Source organism: Hypanus sabinus, chromosome 22, assembly GCF_030144855.1.
Source record: "Hypanus sabinus isolate sHypSab1 chromosome 22, sHypSab1.hap1, whole genome shotgun sequence".
Taxonomy (NCBI): Eukaryota; Metazoa; Chordata; class Chondrichthyes; order Myliobatiformes; family Dasyatidae; genus Hypanus; species Hypanus sabinus.
The window spans coordinates 58,929,742-58,948,217 of record NC_082727.1 but is presented as its reverse complement, the minus strand read 5'-3'; the positions used below and the strand labels follow the sequence as shown (position 1 = coordinate 58,948,217).

The window sequence follows — 18,476 nt, the reverse complement described above, 5'->3', positions numbered from 1 at the left end:
CCATCACTGAACTGTTCCCACAACTAAGGACTCACTTTCAAGGACGCTTCATCTCATGTTTTCAGTATTTATTGCTTATATGCTTGTTTTTTTTTTGTATTTGCACCATCTGTTGTCTTTTACACACTGGTTGAACACCAAAGTTGGAGCAGTCTTTCATTGAGTCTGTTATGGTTATTATTCTATGCATTTATTGAGTATGGCCACAAGAAAATGAATCTCAGGGTTGTATATGGTGACACATCTGAACTTTGATAATAAAGTTACTTTGAACTTTAAAATAATATCATTGGTAACAATTCAGCTCAATTTCGAACAATGCTTGTGAGGGAAGGGGCGTGGTGCCTACATAATGGTGTTAGCGACTGCCCTGGCATTGGGCTGCTTATGGGATCACGGACCTGCCAATTTCACCAGCACCTATGCTGCGAGCCTGCACACTGGGATCTTGTGCGGGCACTCTGACTACTTCATTTAGACATGAGAAGGCTATTAGCCTTATTTCAGTAAATAGTTTGCTTAGATTCTTCATTTTTCAAATTGAGTCCAGAATTTATTTTCCTTCGTCTTTTGGGGGGTGTTTTTCTCTGCCACAAACATTCAGACACCTTCAAAATCATGACGCTTCGATGGCAGCCTAAGCTGAGGGTGTGGATCTGCCATTGGTTACACTTTGTGTCAGGCGTTTCAGGAGACATTTCTTTGTCTACCAGCAAGAAGGATGTCTAGATCATCGTTCAAGTCTAATATTTAAGGGGATTATTTGTGTTGCCACCTGTCAGATAAAGAAGTAAAGATAAACCATCTTGTCTGTTCGGGTGGTATGTAAATATTAGCGCCTCCAAAGTACTATTTTATAGAAGTACATCTTGTACCAGGGACCAGTCTCTATTATTTCAAACTTTACCAGGTTGTATAGCTCCCTGTCACTCATGAATCCTACTACATGCTGTATGGCTTCTGCATTTATGTAAGGGGAGAAGGCAGAAGAATGGGGCTGAGGGGGTTAATAAATCAGCCAATACTGAATGGTGCAGAATATTCAATGGGCTGATTCTGCTCCAATGCCTTGGGTCTTAATAAACAGTGACTGCAATTCCATATAAGCACAAAGACATTTCAGAGAAAGCATTACATAAAACAAGTGTTTAGCTTGTATATTCATAATATAACATGGATAGTGTTCACAGTTACCCACATCTGAAATGGAGTCATTGTCATAATGAAAGAAATCCTCCAGATCTGTCAAAAATACAAAATTTTGACATATTCAGGGGGTGTTTTGGTGTTAGCCCCATATGTCTGAGCACAATAAAACAACACAAAAATCACTAACTGTAGAGAAAAGTTTGCCTAAAGCAGGTAATTGAAATAAATGGATATCCCAATGATTTTCACCTGTGTATGAAAACAAGCTGAGGTGGGATCAGAGCAACAGCTGGTCTGAAGCCAGCAGTAACAACGGAAGGATTTACATCTACTTTGCATTTACTTATTTACAATTGATGTCAACCAGATGGGAAATTGCACTCATCAACCAGCCAGGTGCTAGTTAACCAGATCCATTGACCTTCCAACCAAAGAAACTCAACAGCTTGTAAATAATTTTAATTGATTTGTTTCTCCTTTCTTAAGAGCACCTCACAAGCCAGAATCACACCATGATATCCTCAACTGAGCTACGAGACCGGATTAACTTCCTCCTGATTGCCTGCACTTAAAACTTAAGATAACTTTGAGAATTTGCAAATCTTACTGGTTCTGCAAACAACTTTTAATTCATGCAACTATGATTTAAAGAGCAGGGAGTTCCATTAATTAGATCTATTAAATTGGAAAGTGATGAGCTGTAGTGCACAATAGTGACCAAATCTCATAAATTTGAGAGATGTCAACAACTAAAATTGCAAGATCACACAAATATTGACAGGCCAATGGAAATGAGTCCTTTGCCAGTTTCATAAATACTCAATATAAGACCACAAGACTGTAAGATAAGGGAGCAGAATTAGATTATTTGGCCCATCGATTCCTGCTCCACCATTTCATCATGGCTGATCCATTTCCCTTTCAGCCCCAATCTCCTGCCTTCACCAGATTTCCCTTCATGCCTGACCAATCAAGAATCAAACTTTGCCTTAAATATCCATGAAGACTTTGCCTCCTCAGCTGCCTGTGGCAACAAATTCCACAGAGTCACCCCTCTCTAGCTAAAGAAATTCCTCATCTCCATTCTAAAGAGACACCCCTCTATTCTGAGACTGTGTCCTCTGGTCCCAGACTCCCTCACCCTAGGAAACATCCTCTCCACATCCACTCTATCAAGGGCTTTCAACATTCAGAATCAGGTTTATTATCACTAGCATGTGACATGGAATTTGTAAACTTAGCAGCAGAGTTCAATGCAATATATAATCTAACAGAAAGAAAAATAACTATTAAATCAAAAATTTATATTGAATAGATTTTTAAAAACATGCATAAACAGAAATACTATATATTTTAAAAGTGAGGTAGAGTCTAAAGATTCAATGTCCATTTAGGAATCAGATGGCAAAGGGGAAGAAGCTGTTCTTGAATCACTGAGTGTCTCTCTTCAGGCTTCTGTACCTCCTACCTGATGGTAACAGCGAGAAAAGGGCATGCTCTGGGTGCTTTGCAGACTAGTACCCAAGATGGAGCTGACTAGATTTACAACCTCCTGCAGTTTCTTTTGGTCCTATACAGTAGACCCTCTATACCAAACAGTGATGCAGCCTATCAGAATGTCCTCCACGATACTACAGTATAGAAGTTTTTGAGTGTATCCGTTGACATGCCAAATCTCTTCAAACTCCTAATATACTGCCTTATTTATAATTACATCAATATGTTGGGACCAGATTAGATCCTCAGAGATCACAACACCCAGGAACTTGAAACTGCTCTCTCCACTTCTGATCCCTCTATGAGGATTGGTATGTGTTCCTTCGTCTTACCCTTCCTGAAGTCCACAATCAGCTCTTTCGCCCGACGTTGAGTGCCAGGTTGTTGCTGCAGCACCACTCCACTAGCTTGCATATCTCACTCCTGCATGCCCTCTCGTCACTACCTGAGATTCTAGCAACAATGGTTGCATCATCAGCAAATTTATAGATGGTATTTGAGCTATGCCTAGCCACACAGCCATGTGTATACAGAATAGAGCAGTGGGCTAAACACAGCCCTGAGGTGCACCAGTGTTGATTATCAGCGAGGAGGATATGTTATCACCAATCCGCAGATTGTGGTCTTTTGGTTAGTAAGTCAATAGGTTCCAATGAGATCACCCCTCATTCTTCTGAATTCCAGTGAGTACAGGCCCAGAGCCATCAAATATTTCTCATATGACAAGCCTTTCAATCCTGGAATCATTTTCGTGCACCTCCTTTGAACTGTCTCCAATGTTAGCACACCCTTTCTTAGGTAAGGGGATATACATTCTCTGCTGCATCCGGATAATTTGTACTGCCAAAGTCCCATTTTGCATTACAATCGCCTGGTACATTTTGGTGAAAATGTATTGTAATAGCAGTGTAATGTTGTGATTGATATTTGAATTTCAGAATTGAATAAGAACAATTTTAAATCAAATATGTTTGATAAATTGAGCACTTTTTTTTAGTGCTCTCTTCCAAGAGGCATTCAATATGCAGCAAACCCTCATTTATTGTGGTGAATTAAGGAATTTTTAAAAAAGGAGCAAACTTTTAAAATAACTTTAATTAGGATTACACTCAAACTCCTGGATTGTAAAATGCACACAGAGCAGAATTTTACAAGAAATTTCACAGAATAATTCAAGTTCTGTTTGTACCTTGGAAAAAAATATCTAAAGTCTGATGTTCCTTGCAAGAAAAAGAATTCAAATTTCAAAGAGTGCAAATACATTACCAAAGTTGCAATCCACATTTCTTTGCAGCACAGCTGACAGCAAGTAATTCGCAATCCATATTGGAGTGTTCTTAAAATTCTCTTATCTAAAGTTATGATCCATGCTTGAGCAATATTTCCCAGATACCCTCCTGTCTCCACACTTAGGATTTAGCACATGCATCTACAGCAAAGTCATTGATACTTCATTCTTCAAAGATCAGTGTTAGTCCCTGCGTCTGTCCAATTCAATGGTTATACAGATGCATCGTATGAAGTGGGATTAGACAGAACATTGAAGGAACTACCAGGACAACAATCTTATCAATTAGCAGAGCCACTCATGTTTTTTTTTAATATAGAAGCCATTTCTGTAACCTCTGAGCACAAAAAATCTCTCTTCCTGATTGAATGCAAAGTTGCCTTTTAAATCAGATCATGTGTGATGTTGTAAACTGAAGCAAACTCTGGTGATGGACAACCTATTTCTGGAGTGTGGAAGAAAACGTAGCTGTATTAAGAGGGAGAAATATTCTGTGTACATATTTTGAAATATTGCTTTATTGTCACCAAACAATTGATACTAGAGCGTACAATCATCACAGTGATATTTGATTCTGCGCTTTGCGCTCCCTGGAGTACAAATCGATAGTAAATATAAAAATTTAAATTATAAATCATAAATAGAAAATAGAAAAGGGAAAGTAAGGTAGTGCAAAAAGAAACCGAGAGACAGATCTGGATATTTGGAAGGTACGGCTCAGATCAGGGTCAGGATCAGCAGTCTGACGTGAAGTGAAACTTTTGAAAAAAATAAATTAATAAAATGAGCAACAGGCCCTCAGTGATAGATCTCCATTCATCATGGGAAGCACAGTAGCATAGTGGTAAGCTTCAGTATCAGGGACACGGGTTCAATTCCTGCCGCTGCCCATAAGGAGTTGGTGCATTCTCCGTGTGGGTTTCCTCCAGGTGCTCTGGTTTCCTCCCACAGTCCAAAGGCGTACTGGTCGGTAGGTTAATTGGTCATTGTACATTGTCCCGTGATTGGTGACAGTGAATAGAGGGTTGCTAGGTAGGGGAGGGGGGCACAGCTTGAAGGTCCGTAAGGACCTGTTCTGTTCTGTACCTCAAAATACAATTCAAATAACACTGTACTGAAGAGACTTTTTTTTCTTTAAACAGTCTATCTCAGCAGCACCCAGTGCTGTTCCTGAACAGTTCAGTACTTCCACAAAACTACTGAAGTTATAAATCAAACAAATTTTCTCCGAATTGAAGACAGGTTTGTGAAAACCGGGGAAGTAACACTCCCACGTATTTTTTTTTTTGGTGGCATCAATTTAAAATGTATTTACGCCCCCACTCCCTTCCTTTTCAGCAATCATTTTCAACAAGGAACCCAGAATCCAATGAGATTAATCCAGCCATCATATTTAGTTTGAAACTGCCAGTATTCCACTCAGTCGGAGATGAGGGTCCCTACTCACCTAACACTCACTGAACACACTCATTTTCAAAAAGCAATCTGAAGACTGATGCAGTCAGGTCACTAAAGGAAGTTTGGTAAAAAAAAATCTGATCAAACATCTCTGAGGTGACATTTCAGTGTGGGAAAAATTCATAAGTTTTAGCATATCTTTTTCTCAAAACTGGCAACTAGACTCTGCTGACAAGAAGTTACCTGTCAAGTTTAGTGATTATGCAATCAGGCAGTTTTTTTTGTTAAGTTAGTATTTACTAAAGTAGAAATATAAAGGAGGTATTTTCAAAACACGAAGATCCAGAGAGCAATGTACTCATCAACCTGTCTGGGAAAATGATAGAAAATTTAGAATTACCAAAAGCATCACTATTATGTCATACGTTATATAGAACAAAGCATGAATGCTTCATGAAGGTGAGATTTAATAATCAGCAGCTGCAAAGATTTAATAATACATAAACAGTTAAGTCAAACTGGTTTGGAACAGGGGCTTCGAACTTTTTTACTGCCATGGACCCATACCATTAAGCAAAGGGTCTGTGAACCCCAGGTTGGGAACCCTTGGTCTAGAACATGCTGAAAAATATTACTTCAGCTGAATACATACCAACAGTCAGAAAGAACAACTAAGTGACAGGCTAGGAAGGACACAGATAACCCTATTAATAAAGAGAGTCAGACATACATGTGCTGGAAACGTGAAACTAAAGCAGGAAGTGCTGGAAAGACTCAGGTCAGGCAGTAGATCTATGAATACTGTCTGACCTGCTGAGGATTTCCAGCGTTTTGCCTTTGTTTCAGAAAGGTCTTCCATCTCATTTCCAGCTTCAGCAATGCTACAAAGCACGTGAAGAGGAACAGAAAGGGGCTGCTAAACCGTAAATGGGGGAGGTCTGGGGGGGGGGGGGGGAGGAAACAGGGGTGGTACACATGGGCTGAGTGCATGTTACAGTTTCACTATTAGAACAGGCATGTCCTATTGTCTGCCGAAACTTGATTGCAAGTTCAAGTAGAGTATGACAATGCAATAATTTATCAAATCTAAGTCTGAACAACTAGCAATAAGAAAGGCTTGGAACTGTTGGCCATAATTCTACTAAGTCCTTCATTTAAAATGAAGATAATTTGATTATAAAATATAATTTATTATAATTAACTTGGAGAATAATAGGATCGACATATAGACAACTGGGCAACAGAATCTGGTGAACATGCTCTCATTGTAAACATTTTAACTAAATCCCCAAACTTTATTTTTGAAATTCATAATAAAGGTGTTTTAATACAATATTATCTTCAGGGAACCCAGCACAGAGAGTGCTTTGACAATCTTATTCTTCTGCCTACCAAATGTATGTTTTACAGCATCTCAAAGTACTGAATTTGTGAATCAGAGGAAACTCGGAATTCAATAGCTAAAGGGTAAAATCAGATACAAAGGAAGTAGGGGCAAAACAGAATCTATAAATGTTCAGCAACAGTGATGTTATCAACCAAGTTTTGGAGCAATTTATATCACAATTTAAAAAACTCTCACTTTGAACTAATATTTGAAGCACTTGTAAGCTACAGATGAAAATTGGGATGGAATTTTGGCATAACTAGACTAAGATAATTGTAGACACAAGAGATTGAGATAATTGTAGATCCCACTTGTAGAAAATTAGCTTTTCAGAGCCAGACAGGTAATTCAGCAGTAATTAACAATGCGTGATTAAAAGCTGTTACAGTTCATTCAAGAAAGTGCAATACTTCAGCGCAATGTGTATAAGTGTTGAAGCTCACAATCAAATTAGTGATGTTGCATTGAATACTTCATCAAAAGTGTACCCTTGAGGAGCAGAGCATCACTGACAACAGGTCTGGATTTCAGTGTATACCCATGCCTAAATAGAAATGCCAAAATTTGCACTGTTTCAGAATTAAAATAATAAATACTACCGGCTTCGGCATCTTCATAATCAAATATTTCCAAATTAATGTCTATCTGAAGATGCCCCTTCCTTTTACATTCGAATGATTCCATTTAATATCAGAGAATGTATACAGTGCAAAACCTGAAATTCTTACTCTTCACAGACATCTACAAAAAACAGAAGGGAACCCCAAAGAAAGAACGAGAAGGAAACATTAGGACTTCATGTCCCCCTCCCAAGCACAAGCATCAACCTCCCCCCTTTTCCCCCACCCATTTCAGTAGAAAGCGTTGGCACCCACCATCCACCAAGCAACAGCAAAGCCCCCAAAGGGAGACCATGATTTGCAGTGAACAGAAATTATTGTTGACTCGACAGCTTGACATGCCACAGGCTCGCTCTCACTAACCATGGACTGAGAGGCGTCACCCATTTCATAGCAATATCTGCACACCAAGACTTCAACAGCAAATCATGGGTCTTGCTGGAGTACATCATGCCAAATATCTGAGCTTGGAGGAGGCTAAATTTGCTGTGTAACGTCCCATTCAGGCCGCGGTCTGGTAATCCAGTTTCTTCATGTAGCTTTGACGGAGTGAACACTGACACCACAAGAATTCTCTGCACATACTAAGTTGCTTTTATTAATCCAGAACTGCATGCTACAGATACTGTACAGCATGAACATTGATTCGTTACAAAAAATGGTTTCAGAACAATAAAAATGGAAAGAAAATAAAAAGGAGCAAAAAACAGAACAGGAACATCACAGCTGTTAGGAAACATTGAGAGTATTCACAAAAGGTCATCAGCTTCTTAGTAAAATGGAAAAAAAGACAGCTATACAACTGTTTAATTTCTACTACAATGGTACCAAATGAATGAACCTTTTCATCAGTTGTATACAGCCTTTGCAACATCAACATGCCTATTTTAAAATTTACTAAATACCTACTCATAGTAGTGTACATAAAAAGTGGCAGTTTCAGTTCAGAGTAAATTTCCCCAACGTACAGAAAATTTGGCCCATGGGTTTCATTAATTTGCACCCTTTAATGCTTTGCTTTATAAGATTTTTTGGATGATTTGCCAATAGCTACCAAACACATTGCGTTATAGCTTAAACTAGTCAGCAACATTAAAACTACATACATACCTATGTTACCTCACAGCTAAAAAGGACCAAAAATACAGCAAAAATGGGGGAGGGAAGATGAATCGACCTTTAAAAGTTTGGCACAGAATAGATACATAGGATATAGGTGAAACAACTCCAGGTTCAAGGCTACTGTCCTTATGGGGCCCTATATGAGTGATTAGGTCCTTTTTCAGTATCCAAAAAAAAAAATCCCCCCTCCCCCAATTGCCTTCAAGTTTTCTTTTGTACAATGGCTTTTTTCTCAACAATTTTGTGCACTTTTGTATTTTTCTTTACAACGCCACTACATTATCCATTTGGTGACAGTCATGTATCACAACAGAGGAAAAAAATGTTAAATCCTTGGTAACAAATGAATCTTTTCATATATAAGATGCTTACACTAAGCAAAAAAAAAACCTTTATACATTGTTTGAAGAAATGAAAAATATTTAAAAGAGACAACGTACATGATACAACAAGCATTTCTAAAGCAATAAATACTACTGGTCCTATAGCGTTGTATTTTTTTTCTTCTCGCAAGTTCCCCCCACCCACCCAAAAAACAACGCCATGGAACAATGCATATTAACACAGTTTTCCCCATTATTTCTGTACATTTAAACAATAACACGTAACATCACAAAAGTTGTTCCACACAATTAACAGGTGGCACTGCATTCACTGTGCCCTTAGAGATAAAATGGAAGTAAATGATTGGTTCGCAAGCTCTTATTTAATACAAATATTACAGCGTAGCCAACTCCTCCCCACAAGGGGCTTCTTTGAATCTGGTAGCAGTCTCTTACTCGTGAAGATTCCACCCAGTAAGAACCACGTGACAGTGATGAACACTACAAGGCTTTGCAATGGTTGACAAGAGGTTGGCAGGATCTCTCAAGGCTTACCCTACATATTCAAAGAGGACCTTGAAATAACAATGGGTCAAATATTGACCAATGCACTCCATAACATCTACTAACGTGTAGCCATATGGCACGAATGAAATAAAAAGAACACCAGCAACTATGCTAAAAAGCTATTCTAAAGACTTGGTTACAAGTGAAAGAGGCTGGGACTGTGTCTCTTGCAAAGCACTGTGGGAATGGACAAGTGACATGGATGAAGTTGAAGGTCGAGTCTGCGATGAAGACGAGGTCGTGGACTGGTGCAGGTTTCGGTGCTCTAATGCCCCATTCTGGCAACTAACAGCTGAAACTGTGCTGGACTTGAGCGCCGAGTTTGTCGACAAGGCAGAGGAAGATGGTGAGGAAAGGTGGGTCAAAGGATCAGGTTTCATTGTAAGTGAAAGAGGTTGCATTTGTTCAGTCTGTGGATCAGAGTCTGCGGTAGAAGGGCTTAACATGGAAGGAGAAGGGGGAGGAGAATCTAATATGCTTCCATCTGAAGAGGGTGGGCTGGCACAGCTGCCTTCACCTTGTATGTAGCGAATGCACTTTTTTTTTCTCCTAGAAACAGGGAAAGATTTATCTGTAAATAAAGGGCAAAAAGACTAATGGAATTGGTTATTTGAAAAAGAAAGTAATCTTATTCAGGCAACAAAGTTGTATCCATGACATTTAAAACTTTAATAGCTAATGCAAGTCTCAATTAAGACAGCAAAATCTACAGGGATTTACAAATTTATTTAAATATAATAAGATTAACTTTCACAAGGTGTGAAACGCGCACAAAATTACAATATAATGGCTTTATCTGTTAAGAACCGCACCAAATTGAGGAAGACAGGAGAAAAATATTCAAGGAAAGAATGAAAGGAGGAAAAGGAATAAGAAATTATGGAAATTCAAAAGGGGAAAAAATAAAAATAAAAACAAGAATAACTGGTTCTGTGGCCTGCAGGCTGTGGCTGATTCTTAAATGGTCTGCAATGGAAAACAAAAGTCAACAAAGGGCTGGTTGATACAGTTCATTAATAGGTTTCCTTGAATGCATCATTTTCACTCCAGCTATCTGTGAGAGGAAAGAAGGATTTTTTTTTATAGATTGTGCTTCATAACCCTGTGCCACTTTAGTCACGGACTCATTATCATTTGAGTACACTTGATTCATGTCACAAACAAGTTACAGTTCTACCATCAAGCAAAATTTGCAAACAACAACATTTATCAATAGGCCCCAGTGAATTCTCACCACAATTATTGAGGAAAATTAAGGTTAGTATTCACAGTTTCAATGATCTTTTTTGTACTTCATTTTGCAAAGGAAAAAAGGGGGGGCATTAATTTTTCTTGGAAAATATGCCACTACAAACAATACTCAGACCACATTGGAACTTCACACCCATTACAAGCCTGTATCCATATCTGCAGGGCCAGGGTGGGAAGATACACTGAGACAGTTCAAGCCACAGAAGCCTGCTGGGTCAAATCTGTGGTACCACGTGGACCACAAGCATGCAGTTAAAGTCAAGGTTCGCCAAAACAAAGGGGCAGTGTAACAGACAGGAACATGCGAGTGAAGCGGTACATCATGCCACATTAGAACAAAAGCTGCAGATGAAAGGACCAACTTGGTGGGCTCAAAACAGAGAAAGAAATGCAACTAGGTAATTGCCAAATGAATAGGGGCCTTCGAGACCAACCCTGAACAAAATTATTGCTAGTCACCGGGCCACAGAGCTTATTTATTTATTGCAATATAGCTTGCAATACGCCCTTTGAGCCCCGCTGCCCAGCAATCTCCCAATCTAGTCCTAGCCTAATCACAGGACAATTCACATTAACCATTTAGTCTACCAATGCCGCATGTCTTCTTGACTGTGCGAGGAAACTGGAGCACCCTGGGGAAAACCCACTCGGTCACGGGGAGAACGGACAAACTCCTTAGCAGCAGCAGCGGGCATTGAACCCAGTTCGCTGGTCCCGTACAGCGTTGTGCTACAACGCCGCCCCTGTTTATTAGTCTTCAGTTAGCTCAAGCCCTTAACTGAAGATGGGAGGCTTCTGGGTTTGAGTTATCATTTCTGGAAGGTGTACTTGAAACTGGTAGCTTCATTTCCTTACACTTCACAACAGTTCATGACCTGCAGCTCCCAGTGAGTTTACAGCAAGACAAAGAGCAAACACATAGGTCTGTGACTGGGCTCAGTTTCCATCAGCACGTTGCAAGCCTACTTGGACTACAAAGTTCAAATTGAAAGCAAATAATTCCTTAACATCCTGCTGTAGAGCAGGGATGGAAACAAGAATAAAGTTTGAAAACTTCAGCAACTGTTAGTCATGTAAGATTAATGTCAAGCAAGATGCCAAAAATCCTGCACAATTTCACTTCCAGTTTATTCCTTAGCCACAAATTCCTACACATCATCATTATGTGCTGTGTCATATAACATGGGCAGTCATGGTCTTTGACCATGATCGTTCCTGGCAAATTTCTCATTGCCTTCTTCTGGACAGTGCCTTTACCAGATGGCTGACCCCAGCCATTATCAATACTCTTCAGAGATTGTCTGTCTGGTGTCAGTGGTTGCATAATCAGGACTTGTGATCTGCACCAGCTGCTCAAACGACCATCCACCACCTGCTTCCATGGCTTCACGTGACTCCGACTGGGGGACTAAGCTGGTGCTACACCTTACCCAAGGGTGACCTGCAGGCTCATGGAAGGAAGGAGCACCTTACAGCTCCTGTGGTAGAGACTCATCTCCACCCGCCACACAGAGTAGTAAACTCCTACTATGGTTTATTTATTGGTTCATTCATTTATTTATTGAGGTACGGTGTGGGATAGGCCCTTTGAGCCACGTTGCCCAGCAACCCCCGATTTAACCCTAGTCGAGTCACAGGACCATTTACAATGATCAATTAACCTGTCAACCGGTACTGCTTTGGACTGTGGGAGGATACAGAGCTCCTGGAGGAAACTCACACGGTCATGGGGAGACCATTCAGGCAGCAGTGGGAACTGCACCAGATCGCTGGTACTGTAAAGCATTGTGCTAACCACTACACTACTCTGTCAATTACACCAGAAATCCTTTTCACTTTCCAGGTTAAAGCAGGAATACATGTTCTTTCATGAAAAATAAGTTTAGAAAATACTGTTAAAAAGAAGTTTAGAAACTACTTTTCATATTTTCGCTCATCATCTATGATTCCTCCTCAGCTAAGACAGCTACAGACCAGCTTCTCAGTCCACTCCAAATCATCCTACTGACAAGGTGCTTTTTTTTTATTTGTAAGACTAAATTCTGGTAATGTGTTTTACTCATCTTCTTTGCTGGTAAATGCACAATCGTCCAGTAAGACTGCACGAGGAATCGCATGAATGAATGTGAAACCATGGCATAAGTATCTTGGGTCGGCCTGTACTGCCAGTGGGCAGTGGCTCTGAAGGGAAATGCCACACTGAGCTGCACTCAGACTAGTCAGTCACGACTGATGTGGGTCTCTGCAGGTGCTGACAACCGCAATGTGCTGCAGTTCTGCATCATTACACCAATCAAAACCGACGGAGGAACAGAATCCCCATTCACTTGGATGAGAACTCCCAGTCTGTAAATTAACAGAAAATCCTAAGGGTCACTTTAAGCCATATTTTGGAATTATTTCTTAGTGTTTTGATGCATTTCTATATCTAAAAAAGTTTAATTATTTAGTTTTTGTAAAAAAAAACTTCTATAAATTAAATATGTCACTAAAAATAAATATTATGGTTTTCACCAATTTTGCATCCTGGCTTAACAGGTCTAGGAGCAACCAGGACTGAAGCTTTAGCTTCCGTCATCTAAGGCCTATAAGACTCGAGAATACCATTAGCTTTCCACAAAGTTACTTCTTAGCAAGTTAGCATTGTTTTAATCCTACATTCCAGTTATAAAAATTGCCCACTTTTCAGCAACATTCGGCAAAGGGTTGGTCTGGCAGTCAGTTGCTAGTCCTTCTGTGCCTTGGAGTCTGGAAGCCACTGCATGCACTAGTGTTTTGATCAATTCGTCTCCTCTGTGTGCTCTACAAATGTGGAGTCACTAACACATCCCATGGATCCTTGGCACAGCAAATTGTAATATAAACTATAATCTCTTTTGTACTTCAGTTTTTTTTTGTGAAGAAATTTCAAATTAACTATCTGGTCAATCCTTGGCTGGGATATTATGAAAAATATCAAATTAATTGAAATGTTCCTGCCCATTCCTAGAAGAATGTGAAAACTAAAAACTATGTTGTTGAAATAATCTCCGCACTTCCTAAATTAGAGGGAATGTACAGTTAATAGAGGGAAATCTCAGACTGAAGTCGCGTTGACCAACAATTCCCAGAGCAAATTACTGGAGATGGTGGAAATCTGAAATGGAAGCAGAAAATGCAAGAAACACTCAACAACTTTGATGGGATTTGTGAAGAGTGAAACACAAATTTCGAGCAGAGAATCTGATGAAGGATTATTGACCCAAAACTTTAGCTAGTTCTCTCTCCAAAGGAACTGGCTGTAGAAAAGATTCACAAGAATGTTGTCTGAACTGCAGGGCTTGAGTTACGAGGAGAGAATGGGAGGCAAAGGTTTAAGGTGAGAGGGGAAAGATTCAAAGACTACCTAAGGGCAAGTTTCCCCACACGGAAGGCAGTGGGTATAAGGAAAGAGTTGTCAGAAGAAGGGGGGAAGGCTGGCACAATTTAAACGCCAATTGGGCAGGTACATGCATAGAAAAGATCTGGAGGAACATGGGCCAAACACATACAAAGGAGACTAGTTCAGGTCAGATTGGGAAAGTTGGACTTCAAAGCCTATTTCTATACTCACTGGGTAATTTCAAAACTTTGGTTTTTTTAAATAAAACAAGATCTGAAGTTTCAATCTGCCGTTTATAATAATTTGGTTAGCTTTACCTAACTGAACTTGCTTAAAAGGGTGTGAATACATTTGACCACCCCTAATTTGAGTTGTCAAATAATACGGTACTGCCTCGTAACCATTGCTATAGGACTGGGTGACAACACAGCTGGATAGAGTAGTGATTGACTATAGTGCTTCCATACAGTATCACAGCCCACCAATACTTAGTCCCTGGATTCTTCACCCTGTCTGGAACCTCCAGACAAGTGTAGGAAATTAAATCTGGTGCAATAACTCTTCTGGGTTTTAAAAACAATTAGCTAACTGAAATAAACTGGAGTACTCAGCCCTGTAGTATCAAAAGCACAGAACCGAATGGACAATTGGTGATAAAACTGTTTCAGGAAACCCAAAGCTTTATTTAATAGCTATGTAGTCAGCATAATTCCAGGAGCTAGGCCTAGAGAATATCAAGTTAAACATACTCAAAACAATTTTTGAAGAAATTTCCTCTACTAACCCTAGGTCAGGTTGGGCATTTGTAATGAGAAGGAGACAATTTTAATATGAAGCATTCAGCAGTGTTAAAGAAAACAAACATGCATTTAAAATCATTTGAAGAACACCTAGTATTTATTTGCTTGTTCTCTTACTGATCATGTTTTACGATTTATATTAAATTTAAGCAAATAAGTGATTTTACAATTTGGAAATTAATTTTCCAAAGAACTAACCAATACAAAAATCTGCAGAGTTCATTATAGCTAAAATGATGAAAGTCCTTTAAAGGAAGTGACCAATTTATTATTGTTAATGTACAAATCCTCCCAGTATCAATTGGCAATTGCCTGTAAGTAGCTTACGGATGTTCATCCATCACTTGGCAATTGTCCATGCTGCATCTTGCATAATATTTGCTTTTAATTTGAGCACCATTTACTAGAAACAACACATTCAAACAAAAAAGACGAACATATCAATCTACTAATCATGTAATTTAGTCAGAAGCACAATTATACTTAAATATTAATTACACTTTACGGTCGTGATTATAGAATGATGGTAGTTACTCTTAACACACATGCCAACAAAGACGAGTTAAAAAGAGAAACACACAAACACGTGCACAGTCTCTACAAACCTCATTACATCAGCAGACTTTACCCATGTATGTTCAATTATTGACAATTAAATGGGGTGAGAGAGACTGCCCACACATTCTGAAGCAGCAGAAATGATACGAAGAGGAGGAAAACAGCAAGCACCAGGTGCACATGATAAACAAAAAGTTTTAACTTTGAAGAAACAAATACCTACCATGACAACATTCCCACTTCAAAGACTGCATGTGTCAGGACAAAGAAATAAGATTTAACCAAATGCGGTCAACAGGAAAGGTGTATATAAACAGGACAAAACATTCATTCCCTCTACCCAGTCAAGTCCTCAGAATTAGAGAATTGGCAATAGGAAAAGTTCGAGAAAATTCTAGAGTATGCAGATTAGCTGTGGTGGATAAGCCTTTGACCGTTTGATGCCTGAGTTTGTTTAGTTAAACCAAATTGTAAGAAAACTATGAGAGAGAAAAAAAAACTTAATTGCTGTTATTTAAAAAGATAGTCCAACAGATTTTGCACTCGCCTGAAAATGAAAGTTTCCTCTGAACGAGCTTGTAGCTGGTATGACGCCCAATTACTAAAAATAAATTGGCGATTAATACATAAAAATGTAAAAAGACAGTTACTGGAGTGCACATACACCTTTCTGCTTCTCGGAAACTTGTGTTGTACAATGCTGTGATAATTACTCAGGTGAGGCAACTATTATCACTCTATATTAATAAGGTAACTTCAAAAATAAATTAACTATTAGCTCTGCATGATGAAATTCCACATTTACTTATTATAATGGCCTAGTGCACTTTGTGCACTTAGAACTGCAATGAAATCATGTTCGCCCAAAAGTGGCAGAATTTTCTACATTGTACTTAAACATGTAATAACAGATCTTTAGTGCGTCAAGTGCAGTTAGTAGTTCCAGCCAGTTTACAAGTCTCCTCTTCCCTAGGTTTCACTGCACCAACCTCCGACACAAGGTCACAGGCCCATCGCAACCACCGTTTGGGAAGGGCCAGGAAGAGGGGGAGAGGGGTAAGAATGAAGGTGAACAGTGCTTGCAAGGAGACAGACCAATGCCGCTAATAAAAAGGCAACAGATAAAATAAAAAGGGGAAAAAAAAACAAAATCTGCAAAAAAGCTATAGAATATTAGCACATTAGAGCACAGGAACAGTCACATGAATGCACTACAAATCCAATAAAGGGCATATTTAATTCCGGAAGGCCTAATGGGAGTATACCTGCAAGGTTTGCACCATAAATTCTGTTGGTCTAGCCCGAACAATGCCCGACACTTCTTTGGAGTATTTGCATCTGTTAGCATGAAGTAAACAAAAAAAACAGCAAATGGAGGGTTCTGCTAACTGGATGTGACATCTCAGCCAGAGCTAGTGGTTTAGCAGGCCAAGTTGGCATTCTCCCCTCATCGCATTTAAAGAAAGAAATCCAAAAAATTCACACTGCCGAGCACCAACAGGCGCAAGGGCTGGAATCAGCGTCCAATCAAAACACTGAGACGGTGAGAGCATGAAGGGGAAAGTGCCAATTTAAACCAGCAGAAACCAACCATAGCAAACCTGGGAAAACGATACACACCTGCACGGGCCGCACCAGTTATTCTGTTGATCAAGGCCAAAGCGCGCTCGGCATTTCTTAGGAGCGCTCAGATCTGAACAAATTGGAAGAAAGCGAGCAGAGGAGACAGAAAAGGAAGAAGGAGAGACAAGAAAACAAAATGGAATAAATCAATTTATCTGTTACCAGTGATCAGTAATGCCCTCTAATTTCAAACAAATGTATTAAAATAAATCACAGCTGTATTCTTTGCACCCATTTTAAAAAGCACCAACATTGTGCGGCAATACAAATTTGCATTATTTTATAGTTGATTTTAATTGGAATTCACAAAAGAAAATGAGTGGGCTGAGTAAAGAACCGGCAGGTTAGCACCAGTGAAGAATGTTAGGCTTGAATTAGGTGAAGGAGGTTAAAGTGCTTTGCAGAAGAAGCAGGAAGCGTAGGGTCAATATCACATGCATGCCTTCTGAGGGCAAATAGAATGGGATTAGTCTGGCAGGCAAGGCTAATTATGAGGATGCATCAGAAAACAGGTACAGCCCAAATTAATATCAATACAAGACAATAAGTACAAACTACAATAAGCATTAAAATATCGTTTCCATAGCTAATGCAATATATATTTTTTAAAGTGTTCCATAAAAACAAGCATTAGAATATCTAAGATACATGCAATGATTACTTTATATGTCTTGTAAAGACAAACCAGCCATAAAATTAAACTATACACATACGATTATAATTAACAATGTTACAAAACAAGATTAGCAGCAGCTAGGATTTTATGTGATTAAATATCGTTATTCTGAAATGTGAAGGGTGCCTTCTATTATGTAAGATAATTGCTGCCTACTTACCATTAGTCTCCCCTGCCTGCTTTTCCCTTTTCCTCTTCTTCCTCTTGCCCTATTAGGGAGAGAAAGCAAATGGGGAGGGGAAGAAACACAAGTTCAGTTTGTCCTTTAGATTCACAAAACCATGCCCACCAGACTCAAAACGCTACAAAAGAATTTAAAAAAAAAACACAGTTCAATCAGCGCTGAGAAGGAGAAAACAAAATGAAGGACAGCTCTGTGGCATGCAATAGGTCCTCAAGACAGCAGAATGCTGTCAGCTTCTCTCCAGTCATTACTTGTAGCATTAAACTGACATGTATGAAGTGTACGCCACTGGGCCTGTAGAGAGGGGGAATAAAAAGGAACAGGCAAGGGTGGGGAGCGGTGAAAATGCTCAAGACTGGAACTTACGTAGTTATCTCTTGCTGACCAGCCTGGGTAGAGTTGCATGTGAAGCTGCCGTTCCTTCCTGGCTAACTCATAGTATTTTGCTTGTTCTTCTCTAGACAAAGCATGCCACTGCGGACAAACATAGTCAAGGCATGGCAGGGTTAAGGGAGAAACAGAACATACAAAATTGTATGAATTGATCTTGAGAAATGCTGTGAAATAGTTAAAGAGCTGTATTCCTCAATGAAACAGAACGCATCCAGATTAACCCATCTATAAGCATAAACATTTTAATATTAAGGATCATAAACTAGAATTTACAGCAAA

General features: G+C 39.3%; 1 protein-coding gene across 30 annotated transcripts in view; it reads right to left on the bottom strand.

Moving 5' to 3' along the window:
* Positions 1–7,910: 7,910 nt before the first annotated feature.
* The window catches only part of tcf7l2 (transcription factor 7 like 2), a 193,231-nt gene continuing 182,665 nt past the window's right edge, over positions 7,911–18,476 (bottom strand). For 7 of the 30 annotated variants that reach the window (XM_059947857.1, XM_059947854.1, XM_059947844.1 and 4 more), the window contains 5 exons: positions 18,171–18,278; positions 17,781–17,829; positions 16,587–16,659; positions 15,869–15,922; positions 7,911–9,900 (listed from right to left, as the gene is read on the bottom strand). In XM_059947857.1, coding sequence (XP_059803840.1) covers positions 9,471–9,900; positions 15,869–15,922; positions 16,587–16,659; positions 17,781–17,829; positions 18,171–18,278 — 714 coding nt within the window. In that variant the 3' untranslated portion in view covers positions 7,911–9,470. Of the gene's footprint in view, positions 9,923–14,608; positions 14,623–15,544; positions 15,570–15,868; positions 15,923–16,586; positions 16,660–16,687; positions 16,703–16,941; positions 17,015–17,780; positions 17,830–18,170; positions 18,279–18,476 lie in introns of all 30 variants that reach the window. The other 23 variants (XM_059947873.1, XM_059947841.1, XM_059947872.1 and 20 more) reach the window with 13 other exon arrangements.